General features: G+C 45.1%; 2 protein-coding genes across 5 annotated transcripts in view; both read left to right on the forward strand.

Moving 5' to 3' along the window:
- Nucleotides 1-7096: 7096 nt before the first annotated feature.
- The window catches only part of LOC118411089 (enoyl-[acyl-carrier-protein] reductase, mitochondrial-like), a 112285-nt gene continuing 102712 nt past the window's right edge, over nt 7097-16669 (forward strand). For both annotated transcript variants that reach the window (XM_035813118.1, XM_035813120.1), the window contains exon 1: nt 7097-7254. In XM_035813118.1, the coding sequence (XP_035669011.1) occupies nt 7112-7254 (143 nt within the window). In that variant the 5' untranslated portion in view covers nt 7097-7111. The remainder of the gene's footprint in view (nt 7255-16669) is intronic.
- LOC118411088 (charged multivesicular body protein 1b-like) lies at nt 7804-15460 on the forward strand. Of its 3 annotated transcripts, XM_035813114.1 has the most exons (5): nt 7804-7911; nt 10107-10229; nt 13562-13615; nt 14141-14197; nt 14440-15460. In XM_035813114.1, exons 2-5 carry the CDS (start codon nt 10136-10138, stop codon nt 15348-15350), a joined length of 1116 nt encoding a protein of 371 aa, XP_035669007.1. In that variant the 5' UTR covers nt 7804-7911; nt 10107-10135; the 3' UTR covers nt 15351-15460. The 3 variants fall into 3 exon arrangements, with proteins under 3 accessions (XP_035669007.1, XP_035669008.1, XP_035669009.1); XM_035813115.1 differs by lacking the exon at nt 13562-13615; XM_035813116.1 differs by lacking the exons at nt 7804-7911; nt 13562-13615 and adding an exon at nt 10350-13482 and having other exon boundaries at nt 10109-10229.

Consider the following 16669-nt stretch of genomic DNA (forward strand, 5'->3'; position numbering starts at 1 on the left):
TTCTGTCTGAGTCGTCTCCCTGCCTTGTTGCTGCAACAGGACACTAGAGTTGACGTACGTGTGGGTCCGTGGGAGTGGAGCTGGGATCTCTTCTTGCTGTATCTCCGAGCCTTGTTGCCGTGACAGGACGCTAGTGTTGACGTACGTGTGGGTCCGTGGGAGTGGAGCCGGGATCTCTTCTGCCTGAGTCGTCTCCGGGTATTGTGGTTGTGATGAGACGCTAGAGTTGACATATGTGTGGATCCGTGGGAGTGGAGCCGGGATTTCTTCTGTCTGAGTCGTCTCCGGGCGCCCTTGTTGCTTTGACAGGACGCTAGAGTTGACGTACGTGTGGGTCCGTGGGAGTGGAGGTGGGATCTCTTCTTGCTTTATCTCCGAGCCTTGTGAATGTGACAGGACGCTAGAGTTGACGTACGTGTGGATCCGTGGGAGTGGATCCGGGATCTCTTCTGTCTGATTCGTCTTTGGGCCTTGCTGCTGTGACAGAACGCTAGTGTTGACGTACGTGTGGATCCGTGGGAGTGGAGCCGGGATCTCTTCTGCTTGAGTCGTCTCAGGGCTTTGTTGTCGTGACAAGACGCTAGAGTTGACGTACGTGTGGGTCCGTGGGAGTGGAGCCGGGATTTCTTCTGTCTGAGTCGTCTCCGTGCCTTGTAGATGTGATGAGACGCTAGAGTTGACGTGCGTGTGGGTACGTGGAAGTGGAGCTGGGATCTCTTCGTGAGTCGCCTCCGTTTCATGTGGTTGTGATGAGATACCAGAGTTGACGTTTGTGTGGATCCGTGGGAGTGGAGCTGGGATCTCTTCGTGAGTCGCCTCCGTTTCATGTGGTTGTGATGAGATACCAGAGTTGACGTTTGTGTGGATACGTGGAAGTGGAGCTGGGATCTCTTCGTGAGTCGCCTCCGTTTCATGTGGTTGTGATGAGATACCAGAGTTGACGTTTGTGTGGATCCGTGGGAGTGGAGCTGGGATCTCTAGATCTTCTGCTTGGGTTGTCTCCCGGCCTTTTAACTGGGATGAGGCGCTAGAGTTAACGTATGCGTGGGTCCGTGGAAGTGGAGCTGGAATTTCTTCTGCCTGAGGTACCTCCGGACCAGTGAGGCGTGATTGGCCGTTGAGGTCAAGATAGGTATGAGGACTCTCAACTTCTTCTTCTTTATCATTTTCAAGGCCTTGCGGATCCGATGAAGCCCCTGATGGTGACATCATTTCTTGCATCTCATCATCAGAATCTTGTGGTTGTGGTGGGGCGTTGGAGTTGACGTGCATGTGGGTACCTTGGTGTGAATTCGAGATTTCATCTGCTTGAGTCGTTTCCCTGCCTGGCGGCCTGCACGATAAACTGACGTTGAATGTACTGTCAGGTCGCGGAGGTGGAATTGGGGCAGTGGGCGAGTCATTGTCATTCGGGATCGCTTCATGCATGTCTTGCTGAAGCGATGTAGGATTCGTCGATGTTGCGGGGACCGGTGGCAGGTCATTTTGTAGCGGTCCGCCTCCGATAGCGCCTGCAGTATTATCATGTGAGCGACGCCTCTTGTAGAACTTGAAGCCGACTGCCGTTACCACACCGAGAAAGACCAGAGCCAAACATGCGCTTGTGGTGTAGACGGCTATCATCACGGTGGGCTCTTTCGTGTCAGCTCCGGGAGTGATTCTCGTCTGCTGGGGGATTATGTTCCTGGTGTTTCTCATCCTTTCCGTTACATTTTTGTGCCACTGGGCATATGCTGTCGTGCCGACGGTTGTAACGGTAGGCTCTTGCATCTCCTCTGTCTGTGCTGCCTCCGTACCATGTGGTTGGGATGAGATGTTGGAGGTGACGTACGTGTGGGTCCATGGGAGTTGATCCGGGATCTCTTCTTGAGTCGTCTCCAGACCTTCTGGTTGTGATAGGACACTGGAGTTAACGTGCGTGTGGGTCCGTGGGAGTGGAGCTGGGGCCGTTTCATTTGTGTACCACTGGGCAGGTGCTGTTGTGTAGACAGTTGTCATCACGGTAGTCTCTTCTTGCATATGACCATTACCACTTGCCTTATTGGGCACGTTCAATGTCAGGTTTACGTCCAAGTCCCACATCGATCTCCATTTGTTCAGCTGTACGATACACCGGAAAACACCTCCCTTCCAGCATCGATAGGCTTGCTGACTCATGCTGATAATGCATGTGGATTTACCAATGTAGGGTAGTGCCGAGTGCGCCAAACCTCTCCCAGGAAACTCGGTGATGGGAAACTCGTGCTCTAAACGTGTGGTTACGGCACCGCTGCATTCGCTGGAGCTTGTATAGGACTTTCCCTTCCCAACGACATTCTCTGTTGGATCCAACCATCGTATGTTCTCTGGCTGCTTCTCCCAGAAGACCTCACACATGAGAGTGCGTCCGGCGTTACGAAGTGATACCCTGACTGTCGGTACCGGGCATATCATCTCCTCCACTTCGGCAACACGTCTCCCCGAGACGCTAGGCGGGTAGCTGCACCTCAGTCTCCTGTAAGCATCTTCACCCATTATTGCCCTAGCTCTAACAGCCTTTAAGCTGTTCAACGCACATGTGCAGCGCAGAGGGTTCTCTTCTAAGTTGATAAACCTTAAACGTTCGCCCATGGCCGTCAGTTGGTCGCCGGGGATGGCCGATATCAGGTTGTGTTGAAAATTGGCATTCCTCAGAGCGCCCAGCCCTTTTAGCCATTCTGCGTTCAGAGACAATAACTTGTTGTGTGCCAGGTTGAGGACTTTTAGTCTGGAAAGATGGTCGAAGCATTTCCCGGCGATGCGTGAGATGTGGTTGTTGTCCAAGTACAGGTACACGAGGTTGGTCAGATCTGCGAAGTGCCACTCTTCAATAGCACGGATTCGGTTATGGCTCAGGTAAAGAGACTCGAGCCATATCAGTGGCTGAAGTGCATTCTCTTTTATTTCTTGGACTTTATTCCAAGACAGGTAGAGACTTTTCAGCTTGGAGATGTCGCCAAACCAGCTTCCAATGGCGCTAATGGCGTTCCTTCCCAATGCCAGTGTGGTGACGTTTGGCACAGCGGATAGGATGTCCTGTCCGACCGTCAAGATGCGGCCAGGCCCCAGGATCAGTGTGCGGAGCTGGGCGAGACCAGGCAGTGTTTTGAGCTCACGGTTGCTGTCGGAGTGTCCAGCGACTTGCAGCATCTTCAGAGTGGCTGGAAGACACCTGAGCTGATTCCCACCCGCCTGTCCGGTGGTGTTACAGACTGCACAAGGCAGTACTGAAGTCGAGAGACCCCTGGCGATTTCCCTGGGCACCTCACATGGCTCAGTACGCTTTACTTTACAGAGTTCAGGGCAAGATAGGCCAGCCGGAGACGAGCCAAACGCAAAACAGAACACAAGAAAAAGTGAAACCTTTAGGTCAGACATTTCGGTCTTTCTATGTCTTTCTCAGGGCAACACAGATCTTGTCCAGCCGTACACTGGAAATATATCACTAACCATGGTAGTAGCCAGTATTTGATAGAGCTTCAAAGCGACACCAAGCTATAGAGTCCTTGCCCAATACAGTTGGCCGCACTGCTTCTTGGTTCTGCTATATGCCAGGCAGATTCTTTGTCTGTCGAGATCTCGCCATGGCCAGGAGTCATGGTGAATGTAGCTCGTAATTCGCTGCAGAGTGAATAAATGCAGCAGTTATCAACTGTTCTTGTTGCATGATAGGGACACAGGAAGAATAGCTGACAACGTTGTTAAGCTAAATGTGGAACCAAATAAAGTCAAAGTCAAGTCAAGACCCACAAAGGGAAACAGATTTGCATAATGTTATGGTAAACAATTACCTGGATATGAATTGAATCAGGTTTTAAAGAAATTGTGACTTCTGGTATCAAACACATTTTCCCACACCAAAAACACCATAATTATTTCGCGGAGGCTTGTGCTCTACAGCCTCTTGTTTATTCAGGTGGGCATTACAAATTTTGAATACTCACTTTTTAATCAATTTACAGTTTATCATTATTGCTATCAAAGGCATGTTCGATAAATTTCAATACAAGCATTTTCCCGCCCGTCTTATATGTCATATCGATACCATACGGAATCCCTTTTCATATTTTTTAACTATACAACAGAAGAGTACAGGGAAGTCATAATCATAAGGGTAATCATATGCAATACTACAATAATTCTTGCTACCTCTTTCCACAATCGACGAATTCATGAAAAGGAGAAAATATGATAAGGTAATAAACAATGGAAACAAGAATCATTTTGTAGATAAAAATATCATTGGAATATACAGTCCGTGTTGGCAGGGAAAAATGGGCATTTAATCCATTGCTAATATTATTAATATTCATGCTCGTGTAAACATATCCTATGCAGTTAAAACCAGATACCCTGAGCGACGCTACAATATAATGTATGAATATTATTTTGTCCTTTGTTGTTAAGTAGATTACAGGTAAACTGTTTTACTTAAGTATGTAAAGGTGCTGGCCCATATACGCTAACACAAAGTCCAAAGAGAGCTTTTTCGTCGCATAATTTCGTCAAAATTGACCCCTTCTTGGTGCATACATCGCTGTGTGACAAGTAAGAATAATGTCTAAAAAATACAGAACACTATATAAGAAATATTGTGATCATAAAACCTACCTTTACGTTAATCTTGGATCATCCCTGTATCTTATACAGCGTCGTTAGATGATGTTTATGTTCCTGGGAATTCCCGAAAAGAACAGCGTGTTTACTATAACACCTACCATTATCCAGCAAGTAAGTCTCTGTATGTTGTGTTTTGTGATATGAATAATCATGACATAATGCTGGCAAAAATAGCTAATCATAATGTGCAGCGGAGACCTATCAGAGGAAAGGTTACCCATTATAAGTTTATTCATGGTACTAAGGCCACAGCACGTAAATTTTATGGATGACATCCTCTGCAGACTGCAAAAATAATGAGATAGGGCGAAAAAAAAACAAGATGGGTAAAAAAAACAAGATGGCGAGATTTTCGAAATAGACACCATAAATGTTGAAACAAGAGTTGAAGTGACAAAACAAGGTAGCACTGACAACAAATCAATCATTCCTGTATTCAAAACGTGAACTAGTGTAGCAAAAGTGACACTAGTGTAGTAGACTGGTATGACTTACAATTACGACCACTACACTCATGACTTCCATAGTGGTGCCACTTTTACAACTATCCAGCTGATTTCACTTCTATAACTACAGTCATGGCTATCTGGCTAGTGTCACCTCTGCAAGTACAGTCATTAGGCTAAAACACAACATACTTTCCCATTTTGGTACTTTCTCGTCATGGTGACCATATTTGAAGAAGAAAAAAAAATCTTGTTTTTTTTTCGGAAATCGGGCGAAAATTAATGAGCGCGCGGATGTCATCCATAAAATTTACTTGCTGTGGCCTAAAGAGTCGTCTGTTGTCGCCTTTTTCATGTGTTCTACACAGGCTGCTTGGAACAATTTATGTAAATCACCTCATTGTCTAAATAGGTGAGGAAAGCCGTATTACACTTCTCTTGGCTACTTGAAAAATAATGTTTTTTGTTGAGGATTTTTTTTTAAACCTTTGCCATATATTACGCACTCTGTGGCAAGACAGTCAAAGTATCTAGCATCACTTTTCTGTTGTGGATATATAGATGGTAACTCTATTGCCATAATCAATAAAAGGGTTTCTGCAATATGCTCGCGGAGAATTGATGTGGAAAATTCGCATATGTTACTGGCTAAGTTTGACATAGTCAGACAAAGATTATGCAAATTACTTGGTATTAAATGAGAAGACAATTGTTAATCATCGATCACTTATCATGAAAGGGTGGTCGGGCTGACGATCAGACAAATTTAAACAAGCGTGTACCGCCAATTGAGAACGATGCATAGTCATGACTTCTCCGCAAGCTTGCATGCCTCTTCAAAAGAATTCCGGAGAAACTGTTGAGATTCCGTTCCACTATATTGACGTAGGGTTTCAGACAGCTAAGTAATTGACTTGCATATTCAACGCTTCTTTTGACGTAACGTTCATTTTCCTTGCTTCGCTTCCTTTAGTCGCACCTCGTTTCTACCCTTTCTCCCACAATGCCATTTATAAGGCTATACTTAACTAATAATTCTATTACAGTAGAAGCCGCTTAATTGCAAGGCCTATTTGCTAGTGAATTTCGTGCAATTATCCGGCTGGTGCAATAATGCGAAGTTATCTGGCTGGACCGCACCAATTTGGTATTTGGGGATTCCGTGCAGTTAATAGAAGACAAGTGTGCGTTAATCCGTTGTGCAATTAACTGGCTTCTACTGTATAAACACACAAAAATTGACAAAATACATCACACGATTTCCTTATTACTTTCAATAAAAATGGTTATGTTTTCGGTAGCGTTCCTATATGTGTATGTTTGTATAATATTTATATGTGTGTGGACGAATAGCACCTGGATGGATACTAGTACATTGACATGTACTGATTTTTGGTATGTGAATAGGTCTTGATAAGACGTAAGGTCTCGTTGCTGTATTACTCCGAGTGGGTACCTTGAAAGAGATACGAGCCAAAAAAAATAAACGGCTGCATGGACGCGTGTTTTTAGCGGTGAGAAATTGGCGTTGAGGTCCGGGTGGTACACAGTCTTGGTTTCTGTGTGGTTGTACACTAAAGGCGAAAAAGTGCCTTTTGTGGGGATTGACTAATCGTAGTTTGTAATTGCTATAAAATAAAGAACCTACGTCTAGTTGACGTTGGCATTTTTCCCATGATATAGGGTCAACATGTGCTCAACATAGAATGAAAAATCTGCTAAAATTTCACGTACTTCATTATGAACGCGCCCATTATAACATGGAAGTCTATTGGAAGAAAAAAAAAACTCATCAATGAGACCATAAGTCATAGAATATATGTGCCCATTTTACATATTCTTTGTACGATTAACAGCTTTTCTAAAAACGGATGAAAACTGCCACCCATGTGATCAAATAAAGACATCCTATATCAACATCCAGCAGAATGTGTCCGCAAACTCCCCAGATACTTTAGTAGTATAATGGCTTGTCCCTAGATTTACTGGTCACATTTTGCGACATAACTGTCGTAAATCCAGACAGCATGGCTGGCGCACGACTTTCTGTTTCGGTGTCCAGACTGTTGAGAAGATTGGAGCCGCTTTTCTCGTCCCGCCACTACTGTAGCCTCGCCAGTCCGTGTGCGGTCTCATACAGTCAGTACGGAGAGCCTAGCAAAGTCCTCAGGTTTGATTCCACTCCGGTTTCTGTATTTCTTGGCGGAATGACATTCGGATATATTTTTGACAGCTCCCACGTGCACGTGTGTGCAAAGGAAGAATGAGCACATAGATTATGCAGCTTCTACCAACACTTCATGGAGAATACGTTACAGTTACATATGATTTATGTCAACGCTAAAAAATTGCCCCTAATTGCCGTGCCCCCCGTGACCAAATACTGGTAATTTACTTGCATAAAACACTAGTGAACTGTGCATCGGGTGGTCACTTGCAGCCACAGTTTTCTCAATATCATAAATCAAAAGATGCCTATCATTTCGGGTTTAACTTTCTGGTGGCCTGTGTAACGTCACTGTGTCACATGAAAACGTTCAACACGAGTACTATCCAGATACGTTAAGCTGTTGAAAATTCCCATCTAATTACGGACAGACTACTATAGTTACATATGCAAAAGGCTATTATCTCCTTCAGTCTGTTCATTCGTGATTCGGTCTGCCTCTTCATTTGTGATTCATAATCACCGGTCTAACCAGTTTTTAGGCATAAAGGCGGCTCCGAGTCCTACTTCCTACCAAGGAGGTTATATTCAGAATATAGCCTCCTTGTTCCTACATACCAGACCATCTAAATCTACACGGGCTGTTCTCGGCACTGACAGGTAAAACTGCAGTCAAACGTTTATCTTCACTATTTGTTTGCATTGTAGTAGTTTCGTACTCTACAGAACGTTTAAATCGGTAACACCAATTCGGTAACATTTGTAACTTGTTCTTTATGTATCCGGATTTTCTTGTCCGGCTTAACTTGGTCACTCCCAATCCCTACATCCGAATGCCTGAGAATGCAGAGAATGAGTCAAAGCCTGTGTAGGCTTACGTGTGTTCATAACAACACCTACATGTATCTACTCGTTGATTTGTATTTGAGTCAATAACAGAAACAGCAAGACAGAACATTCAGGCCGACTCTAGTATGTGGTTCATCTTTACGCTTGACAGGAAAATTGGGCAACATCTTTAAATAGCGTAAACCGTTGTCAGCCTTTCTGAATTTAGCGTAAAACGTTAACGTTGCCGGCCTTCGTGAATTTAACGTAAAGCGTTGTCGACCGTCTCGAATTTAGCGTAAAGCGTTGTCAGGACCCTCCATGCAGACCCTCGTAGTTGTGTACGTATGTCATGCGAATAGGACACTTGTTCTGTTGTTTTGCTGTTGTGTTGAAGAATACAAAACTTATGCTCATGATTCCTTGTGAATTTGCCGATAAACGAAGAAATCGGTAAACCAGTAATCTAATTCAGAAATAGTTGTCAAACTCCTGGATTCCGAACAGAGTCCAGTATAGTCAAATATTGCGAAATGCAGACTCGGGAGGCAGATTACCATATCCCCGACCCTGTGTCCGCGGGCTCCCATACGTTTTTGTTTTCCATCCCAAGTCTTATCAAGTATAGAAAGTATTCAGGATGTAAGAACATTTCCGGAGAAGAAAAGACTCCATGCTTCGTGAGACACTACAACTAACTGCCGGATACTTCTTAAAAGTGCCTTCCCCAAAAAAAACTGCTTCTGGTATGCACCACGCACTGACAATCCTAGGTGTTAACCCCGCAGGCTAGATCGCTCCCTGCAACTCACCCGGTGACAACACCACAAACCAAGGAGGTGGAAAGGAGATTCATTTTACCCTCCTTGCCCAAACGTATCGCTAGCCCACAACAAGGGTATGCTGATGTCAGAAGAAAGAGAAAAAAATCATGATTCTCCCCTTCTACTGGTGAATAGCTTGAAGTGTCTGGTTATATGCTCAATTTCCTTTAGACGCCAATCACTGCAATCACATGGTAATCAGAACTGGATTTGTTTGACCTTTCATTTGATATTTCATAATCATAATTGGAATATGGCGCAAGGTGTTAAATCGAAGAGAACAAAACACATAAAATGTACAAATTTTGGCCACGAAATTCGTCCTGGAGTGATCACTTAACTCTAAGGTCAAAGAGCGGTTACAGTGCGGTCACAGCCGAACTTTGCAACCAAGTTTAATATGGTCTACGGTGTTTTCTCACACGGAAATCCTTCTCCTTTGGGAAACTGAGGTTTTTGCAACCAATAACAGTTATAAAGATTGTACGATTTAAAAAATTTTTTTTCGGCATTAGTGCTCACAGTCATCGCAATGGCGCACTTCCAAAAACACCGACGCAATCTTTCTTTTTCACCTAGCAAACTAATCCAACGAATGACAGCTGAATAAAAGGGAAAAAAACAAAGTTTACAACTGTAGATTTTAGACATCGGTCTTTGGTTCAGTTGATATGAGATCGAGACATGTTTCAGAACAACAAACAATTCTAATGGCTTGCAGTTTGACAACCGTGTTAGTCTGGTTCTGAACAGGTACTGTATGTTTTTGTAAAATGTGTTTTCTGTGAAGCTGTCAATCATATCAAATTGTAGCATCAGATCTAGTCTGCTCATTTGAATATTGCTCCCTCCCTTCGGCCGACACATGCCCCATACATGTGTTATGTAACCTTATTCGAAGTCCACACCTTTCCCACGATGGGCAATCACAAGTAAAAGGTCACTCAACAACAATAATGGTTCTCTGCACACAAGACTGCGTCTTCAACAATTGTATCTTGGCGTAGGGGAAACCGGTCTTTCTACACGTTGACTATGCATGAAACTAACCTATTATAATTATATATATACAGAGGTTCGTCGCCCCAAGGGCTTGTTATGAGCAAAAGATTGACAGCTTCGCAGACAAAATTCTAACAAACATGTACATGAGTAGAAACAACCACCTCGAGTTTTCTTTTTCTTTTTGGTACTTTTTTTCAGAACCACACAGAAACCTGTAAGAGGTAATCATGAAGTGGTGTGATTGTCTGCTGACTCTGGTTGCTATGGCAACATTGATTGACACCTCGAATGCCGGGGTGGTCAGGCGGGCAAAGCGAGAAGGTATGTGCTCATTGATTGATTCATTCATTCATTTCTATTTTTCTGACTTTACTACCACTGTTGGTACTTTAGTACTAAATTATAATCTAATCATCCCAATGTTTTTGATCCCCCAAACAGTATCCTATTTGTCCTGGTCGTCCATTAGCCCTCCGTTATAAGTGATGCGGAAATCGTCGTCTGGAGCCTAAAGTCACCTATGCGCTGAGACGGCCGCCTACAAGAGGGCGTCTGGTTCCGCGCAAAGGCCAAAGCAGAAAATTTTTCGCGGGATGGGAGGGTGGGTCGCTTCGGACTCCAGACGCGGCCGGAGGACCGTCGACCACGTGACAAAGGTGTCGCTGTTCTGCATACTTATAGAATGGGCAGATCACGTGGCTAACATCCGGGCCAATAGGCGACCAGAATAAATAGTATCCTATTTGTCCTGGTCGTCCATTAGCCCTCCGTTATAAGTGATGCGGAAATCGTCGTCTTCCGCCTTTGCCCTCTCTGGCTATTGAGCCTTTCCTTTCCTTCCGTATTCCCAGTATCTAAGATTCCTAGCCGGGAATCCCTCCTGTAGTATCTTCTCGCTCCTTCTCTCTTCGATCCTTTCTACTCCTTTATGTTACTCCCTCTTCCTCCCTCTCTTATCTTCCCTTCCTCATCTTATTCTCTCAACACTATCTCCTCCCCCTTACTCATCTTACCCCGTTCTTATTTCTCCTCCTCAATCTCGACTTGCTCCTATTACTACGCCACCCCAATCTTATCACAACAAACAAAACCTTCACCAGGAGTCAAGTGACGGGGTGTCTCGTGGACCACTCTCCTTTCGGAATGGTCGTCGACACCCATCCGCAAATATCTGAACAGTGCTTTGATGACAATTGGTAAGTGAGCAGTTTACACACGAAATATGACTTGTGGACGACCAAGAGTCAGCCTGCTCACTCTTCCTTTCCTAGTGCCCGTTCCAAGCCTCAAATAGGCCCGGGTACATACGCAATTCCGTAAATATGTATCATCCAGCCTTCCGCGGAATCCCATCGCACTGGGTAGACGTCACAACATGTCGGGAAAGAACGCACACAATCAAATGCTCGTCCAGCTTTCCGCGGAACCCCATTGCACTGGCCAATGTCACAAAATGCTAAAACAAAGTGCAACGTGCAAGACTTCTCGGATCATCCAGCTTCCCGCGGAACCCCTTCGCACTGGATATCGTCACAGTGTGTCACGAAAGAAATGTACTCAAATTCTCGGAGCGTCCAGCTCTCCGCGGAAACCCTTCGCGCTGGACAACGTCACACCAAGCTTAACCAACAACACGCTTTCCGAATCATTCAGCTTTCCGCGGCACCCCGTCGCACTGAATGACATTCCACCGTACTAAGAAAGAAACACCGTCCTACACCTTCTCGGATCCCCGCATTGGAATGACGTTAGAATACAAGCGGGTAACTCGACGTGTATTCACAAGGACGTCAGGCTAACCCAGGGTTACTCGAATAATTCCGAACAATCCAGCATTCCGCGGCACCCCATCGCACTGGAAAATGAATTTCACAAATCAAGAGAGGGAGGGGGAAAAACCTGCCTAACAAAGGAAGCAAAAAGACTCACAGTCCGTTCATTGAGCTGCCGGTGATGTTGGATGAACTGGCGGGCTGGGCGGTGTGAGGGACCGGAGCGCCGGCCAGGCCTGATCCTCATACTGCTGTTCCTCATAGCGCTGCGCCCTGTAGCCACCTCCTCGGATTCTCTGGTATCTGTTTCCAACAACTCTAATCGGTAAAAAAAAAAAACAAGGTTCACAATAAAAACATCACAGCCTAGCAGGTTCCTGGCACGTCTTGACCCCTCTCTGCTGCTGTTGCTTGTGCCACCAACAGGTCCCATGGCCGCACATCTGGCACGTGCATCTGGCGAGGTTGATGGTGGCGTGTCCCGGAGCTGGGCGGTGGTGTGTCCCGCGCATTCCTGTTGTCGGAGGGGGAGAGCGTCAGACCTGTATGAACAACACGTGAATCATGAGATGGTGGGGAGGGACGGGCGCCCGGCAACAGGTCCGGTCCCAGACAGACAAGTCTAAAAACATACGCAACTTCCACACCGCCCAGATCCCACATGCGAGCGAGCCGCGTTACGTGGAGTAGTCGTGGGCCACGCGTGTCTACAACTCAGTCACCACGCCTTACAGATACACACTCATACACATGCACAGCAAACTCCAAGCTAATGCCAAAATTAGCGGAAACCCCAAACACAGCCTCGACGTTCAATCTCGGTTGTGAGACAGAAAATCCACCTGCCCAAAACAGCAAAAGACACTCAAAAATCGTAAAGAATGCAGCCTCCAGAACTCAGAGACGTTGACTATTCAGCACGCCAAACTCTTCCAAGGAAGGTGGGAGTGAAAATGTAAACCTGAAAAACAAACACGTCGCCACGTTGTCTCTGTGGACCATGTCATCGTCGTCCTGTTTCTGCCTGAAATATTCACGAAAATCAAAAAATGACATCAAAATCTAGAAGCTCTCGTTCTGTTCCACACCTCAGCATAAAGAACCAGCATCCACAGCTGTCCTAGACGTGCGATTACAAAGGATAGAAACTTGGTAATAACAAAAGATTTCCAAGCGAACCGCCATCTTGCCTCTCTATGTAAGCACACAACGAGCTGTCAGAACTTGCTAAAAACATTCACAAAATTGAAAAATCACACAAAAATCACGCAGCTCCAACATGGAACAAAACGTCAGTGTGAATGAAAAGCGTCCTAAACTCGCCTCGTCCTAGGATTGGAACAGGTAGAAACTGTAAAGAAAATTGGGAAGAGCAGCCACCCCTGCACACAGTTCAAAACTCATGCATACGAATACACAAAGAAATGCAAAAATTAAAAACGATACAGCCGGTAGTCAGCATTCCAAGCGTGCTAGAAAGAATCACAAGCAGCGCAACACATTATCAGTATCAGTATAGGTTGCTTCGAACCTCGTACGAAACACATACAAGTCTCACAAAATATGAAACATACGACAGAAACACAAAGTACCAACCGGCCGTTGGAGCCATACATCAAACCTTCCGTGGAAAGAATGTCGTCCAGACGGTAACCACAACGTAACCGCCAGTGCCTCGGGCTGCAAACGTGCTATCCTACGGGGTCCTGAATCGGCCTCGCCGCCGGAAAATTTCTGCTTTGCGGTGAGGGACGAGCCGAGAACTTCTGACAGGCCTGAGGACCGTCGACCACGTGACAAAGGTGTCGCTGTTCTGCATACTTATAGAATGGGCAGATCACGTGGCTAACATCCGGGCCAATAGGCGACCAGAATAAATAGTTGGCCTGGTTGAACTACGGTCACTACTAGAGAGGATGAACAGTGTTGTGGGAGGCCTATGTGTTAGTTTGTTATTGGTTTTGCTTCACTGTCATATTACCATTTTTTCCTTGCCAGGCCCACCGCTTGTCTATATCAAGGCGCCGGGTTAGCGCTTACATTATACTAAGTCCGCCAGCCAACCAGGAGCTGAACCCCTTAAAGTGTGGGTACAGGTGCTGTTACTGTACAGTAATAGTGTTTTCGTGCTTTTTTCAAGCTGAAAACTTTTTATTTTCTTTATGTTTTGGATTAGCCCTTACCTTTACCCCAACCATTTTACAATTTTTATTTTTATTTTTATTTCGCCCTCTCGCTCCATATTTTTTATGAAAAAATCCGTGAACCAAGAAATTAAATTGGTGTGGCCTAAATTATGAATGAAACAAGACACAGACGGATATTTGGTTCCGCTTGTTATTAGAGTTTTGAGCCAAACATCGTATTCGGTACGCCAACACGGCGCTAAGTTTGGACTATGCTTTCGCTTTTAGTGATGGATATTCTAGATATTGACTTGATTGATTTTGAACGCAACAGATGATGCTGAACTGGCGCTGAGAGATATCCAGGATGAATTTAAGAAACGACGGGAAGGTAAGAACACTTTCATTATCATCATCATAATTCTTACTTAAAGAGAGGAAGCTTACACAAAAAATTAGCTTCCAATGTCCCCCATCTCACAATGTGTCATAAACATGCTTCACAAATTTTTCCTGTCACTTGAGTAACAGTTGTATATCTTGCGTATCTTACCACCTGGATGCTTCAACTTCAACGACCTAGAAAAGGGATAGTTTCTGTTGGGACTAACAACTCCATTATTCTGCTCTCAGAAACTCCAGTTCAAGGTTCTGTTATGTCCAGTCTCGAAGAACGGCTCTCTCGCCTGATAGAAAAACTGGAGGGACTGAAACAGATGAAGAGAGAACAAGAAGAGGATTTGGATGAGACCAGAGCTATGGAGAAGGAGGAGGAGATAGAAGCGGCGGAACAAGAGGAAGAGATGAGAGCTATGGAGGAGATGGAGGATATAGAGGCGGCTGAGCAGGAAGAGGAGATCCGAGCTATGGAGGAGGAGGAGGAGAAAGAAGCAGCGGAACAGGAGGAGGCGATGAGAGCAATGGAGGAGGAGGAAGAGAAAGAAGCTGCAGAACAGGAGGAAGAGGCCAGAGATTTGGAAGAGGGGGAGGGGGATATAGAAGTAGCGGAGCAGGAGAAGAGGGGCCGAGGTATGTTCGGCGGCGGCAACAACTTAGAGAAACAGCTCTTCAATCTCAAGTTCGCCGCCAAGAACTTACGGAGGTCAGCCCAGAAGAGCGACAAGATGGAGAAGATGGAAAAGACCAAGCTAAAGAAGGCGATCCAGAAACACAACATGGAAGGCGCCCGCATTCACGCTGAGAACTCAATCCGACAGCACAAACAGTCGCTGCACTTCCTCCGCTTGAGTTCCAGGATAGACGCCGTGGCGCAGAGAGTCCAGACGGCTGTCACTATGAAGAAGGTGACCGGGGATATGTCCAGAGTGGTCAAGTCTATGGACTCAGCTTTGAAATCCATGGACCTAGAGAAGGTGGCCGCCATGATGGATAAGTTTGAGAGGCAGTTCGAGGATCTGGACGTGCAGTCAGCGCAGATGGAGGGCGCCATGAGCGGCACCACGACTCTGAATGTGCCGAAAGCCCAGGTGGATAAGCTGATGCAACAGGTGGCCGACGAGCACGGGCTGAAGTTGAACATTTAGCTGTAAGTAAGGGTCAGACCAGCACCATCGGTACACCGTCTACAGCTTCCGAACAAAAGGACGAACTGTCAGAGAGGCTGGCATAGCTCGGGCATGCGCAGATGTAACAACAACAACATTTATCACTTTCTGATTTAACATTATGTAGAATTTGTAGTTGGTAGTTAGGGCCACATATTGATAATCATTGCTATGGTGTCATGGAACTTACATGCTCTTTGGTTATGCAAGATTATTCCTCGTTTACACCAGTCCTAATACTAGTGAAGAAACGTGTTTAGTTGAAAATGGAACTTTACTGTAACTTTAATTGATAATTAAACTTCTATTGTATGTCTGTGGTGTTAACCCTATCCAGACTGGGCTTTTTGAGCCCCGCCCTCCAAGAACCCCCCCCCCCCCCCCAATTTTGGATAGGGTTTTAAGGAAAGTGTAACTGGAGTTATGGTAAAGATTTGATTTATCTAAAGCATAGTCTGATGTATACGTGTAGTCTGACTCGCTTAAATATTCTTATACGCTTAAGTGTTCACCATTGCCTTTTTGATACTTGGAGAATATCAGTCGGCCAGAGTTTTAGAGTTCAGCCGTTTAAGTAACAGGATTGAATAAAGATTCGACAATGCTGGCTGATCTTGTTGGTTGTTTCTTTTTGATAGTTCAATTATTACAGTGTTTGAAATACCGGTATCACATTCTTATAAAAATTTTATGCCCCCCAAATGTACACCCATCTTTGAACTTAGGCCACAGAAAGTAAATTTTGTGGATGACATCCACGCGCGCATTAATTTTCGCCTGATTTTAGAAGAAAAAAAAACAAGATATATGCTTTGTTGTATTCTAGTGAATTGTACTTGTAGAAGTGACACTAGTGGGGTAGCCAAGACTGTAGTTGCAGAAATGAAACTAGTAGCCTATGGATTGTGGCAAAAGTGGTACGACTATGGAAGTCTTGAGCGTAGTTGCCAACTTGGTAAGTGACACCAGTCTACCACATTAGTGTCCCTTTTACTACACTTAGTTCACTTCTTGAATACAGGAATGGGTGATTTGTTGTCGGCGCTACTATCTTTTCTCACTTCAATTCTTGTTACAACGTTTATGATGTCCATTTAGAAAATTTAGCCATTTTTTTTACCCATCTTGTTTTTGTTCACCCTATCTCAATATTTTTGCAGTCTGCATAGGATGTCATCCATAAAATTTACTTGCTGTGGCCTTACCTACAGTTAAGGCCCCCTCTCACTTGACGTGCGGCACGCTTGCGGCATTGCTGCGTTCGGAAGATGCTCAACGAATTTCAGAGATAAAGAACG

Source organism: Branchiostoma floridae, chromosome 3 (genome assembly GCF_000003815.2).
Source record: "Branchiostoma floridae strain S238N-H82 chromosome 3, Bfl_VNyyK, whole genome shotgun sequence".
Lineage (NCBI taxonomy): Eukaryota > Metazoa > Chordata > Leptocardii > Amphioxiformes > Branchiostomatidae > Branchiostoma > Branchiostoma floridae.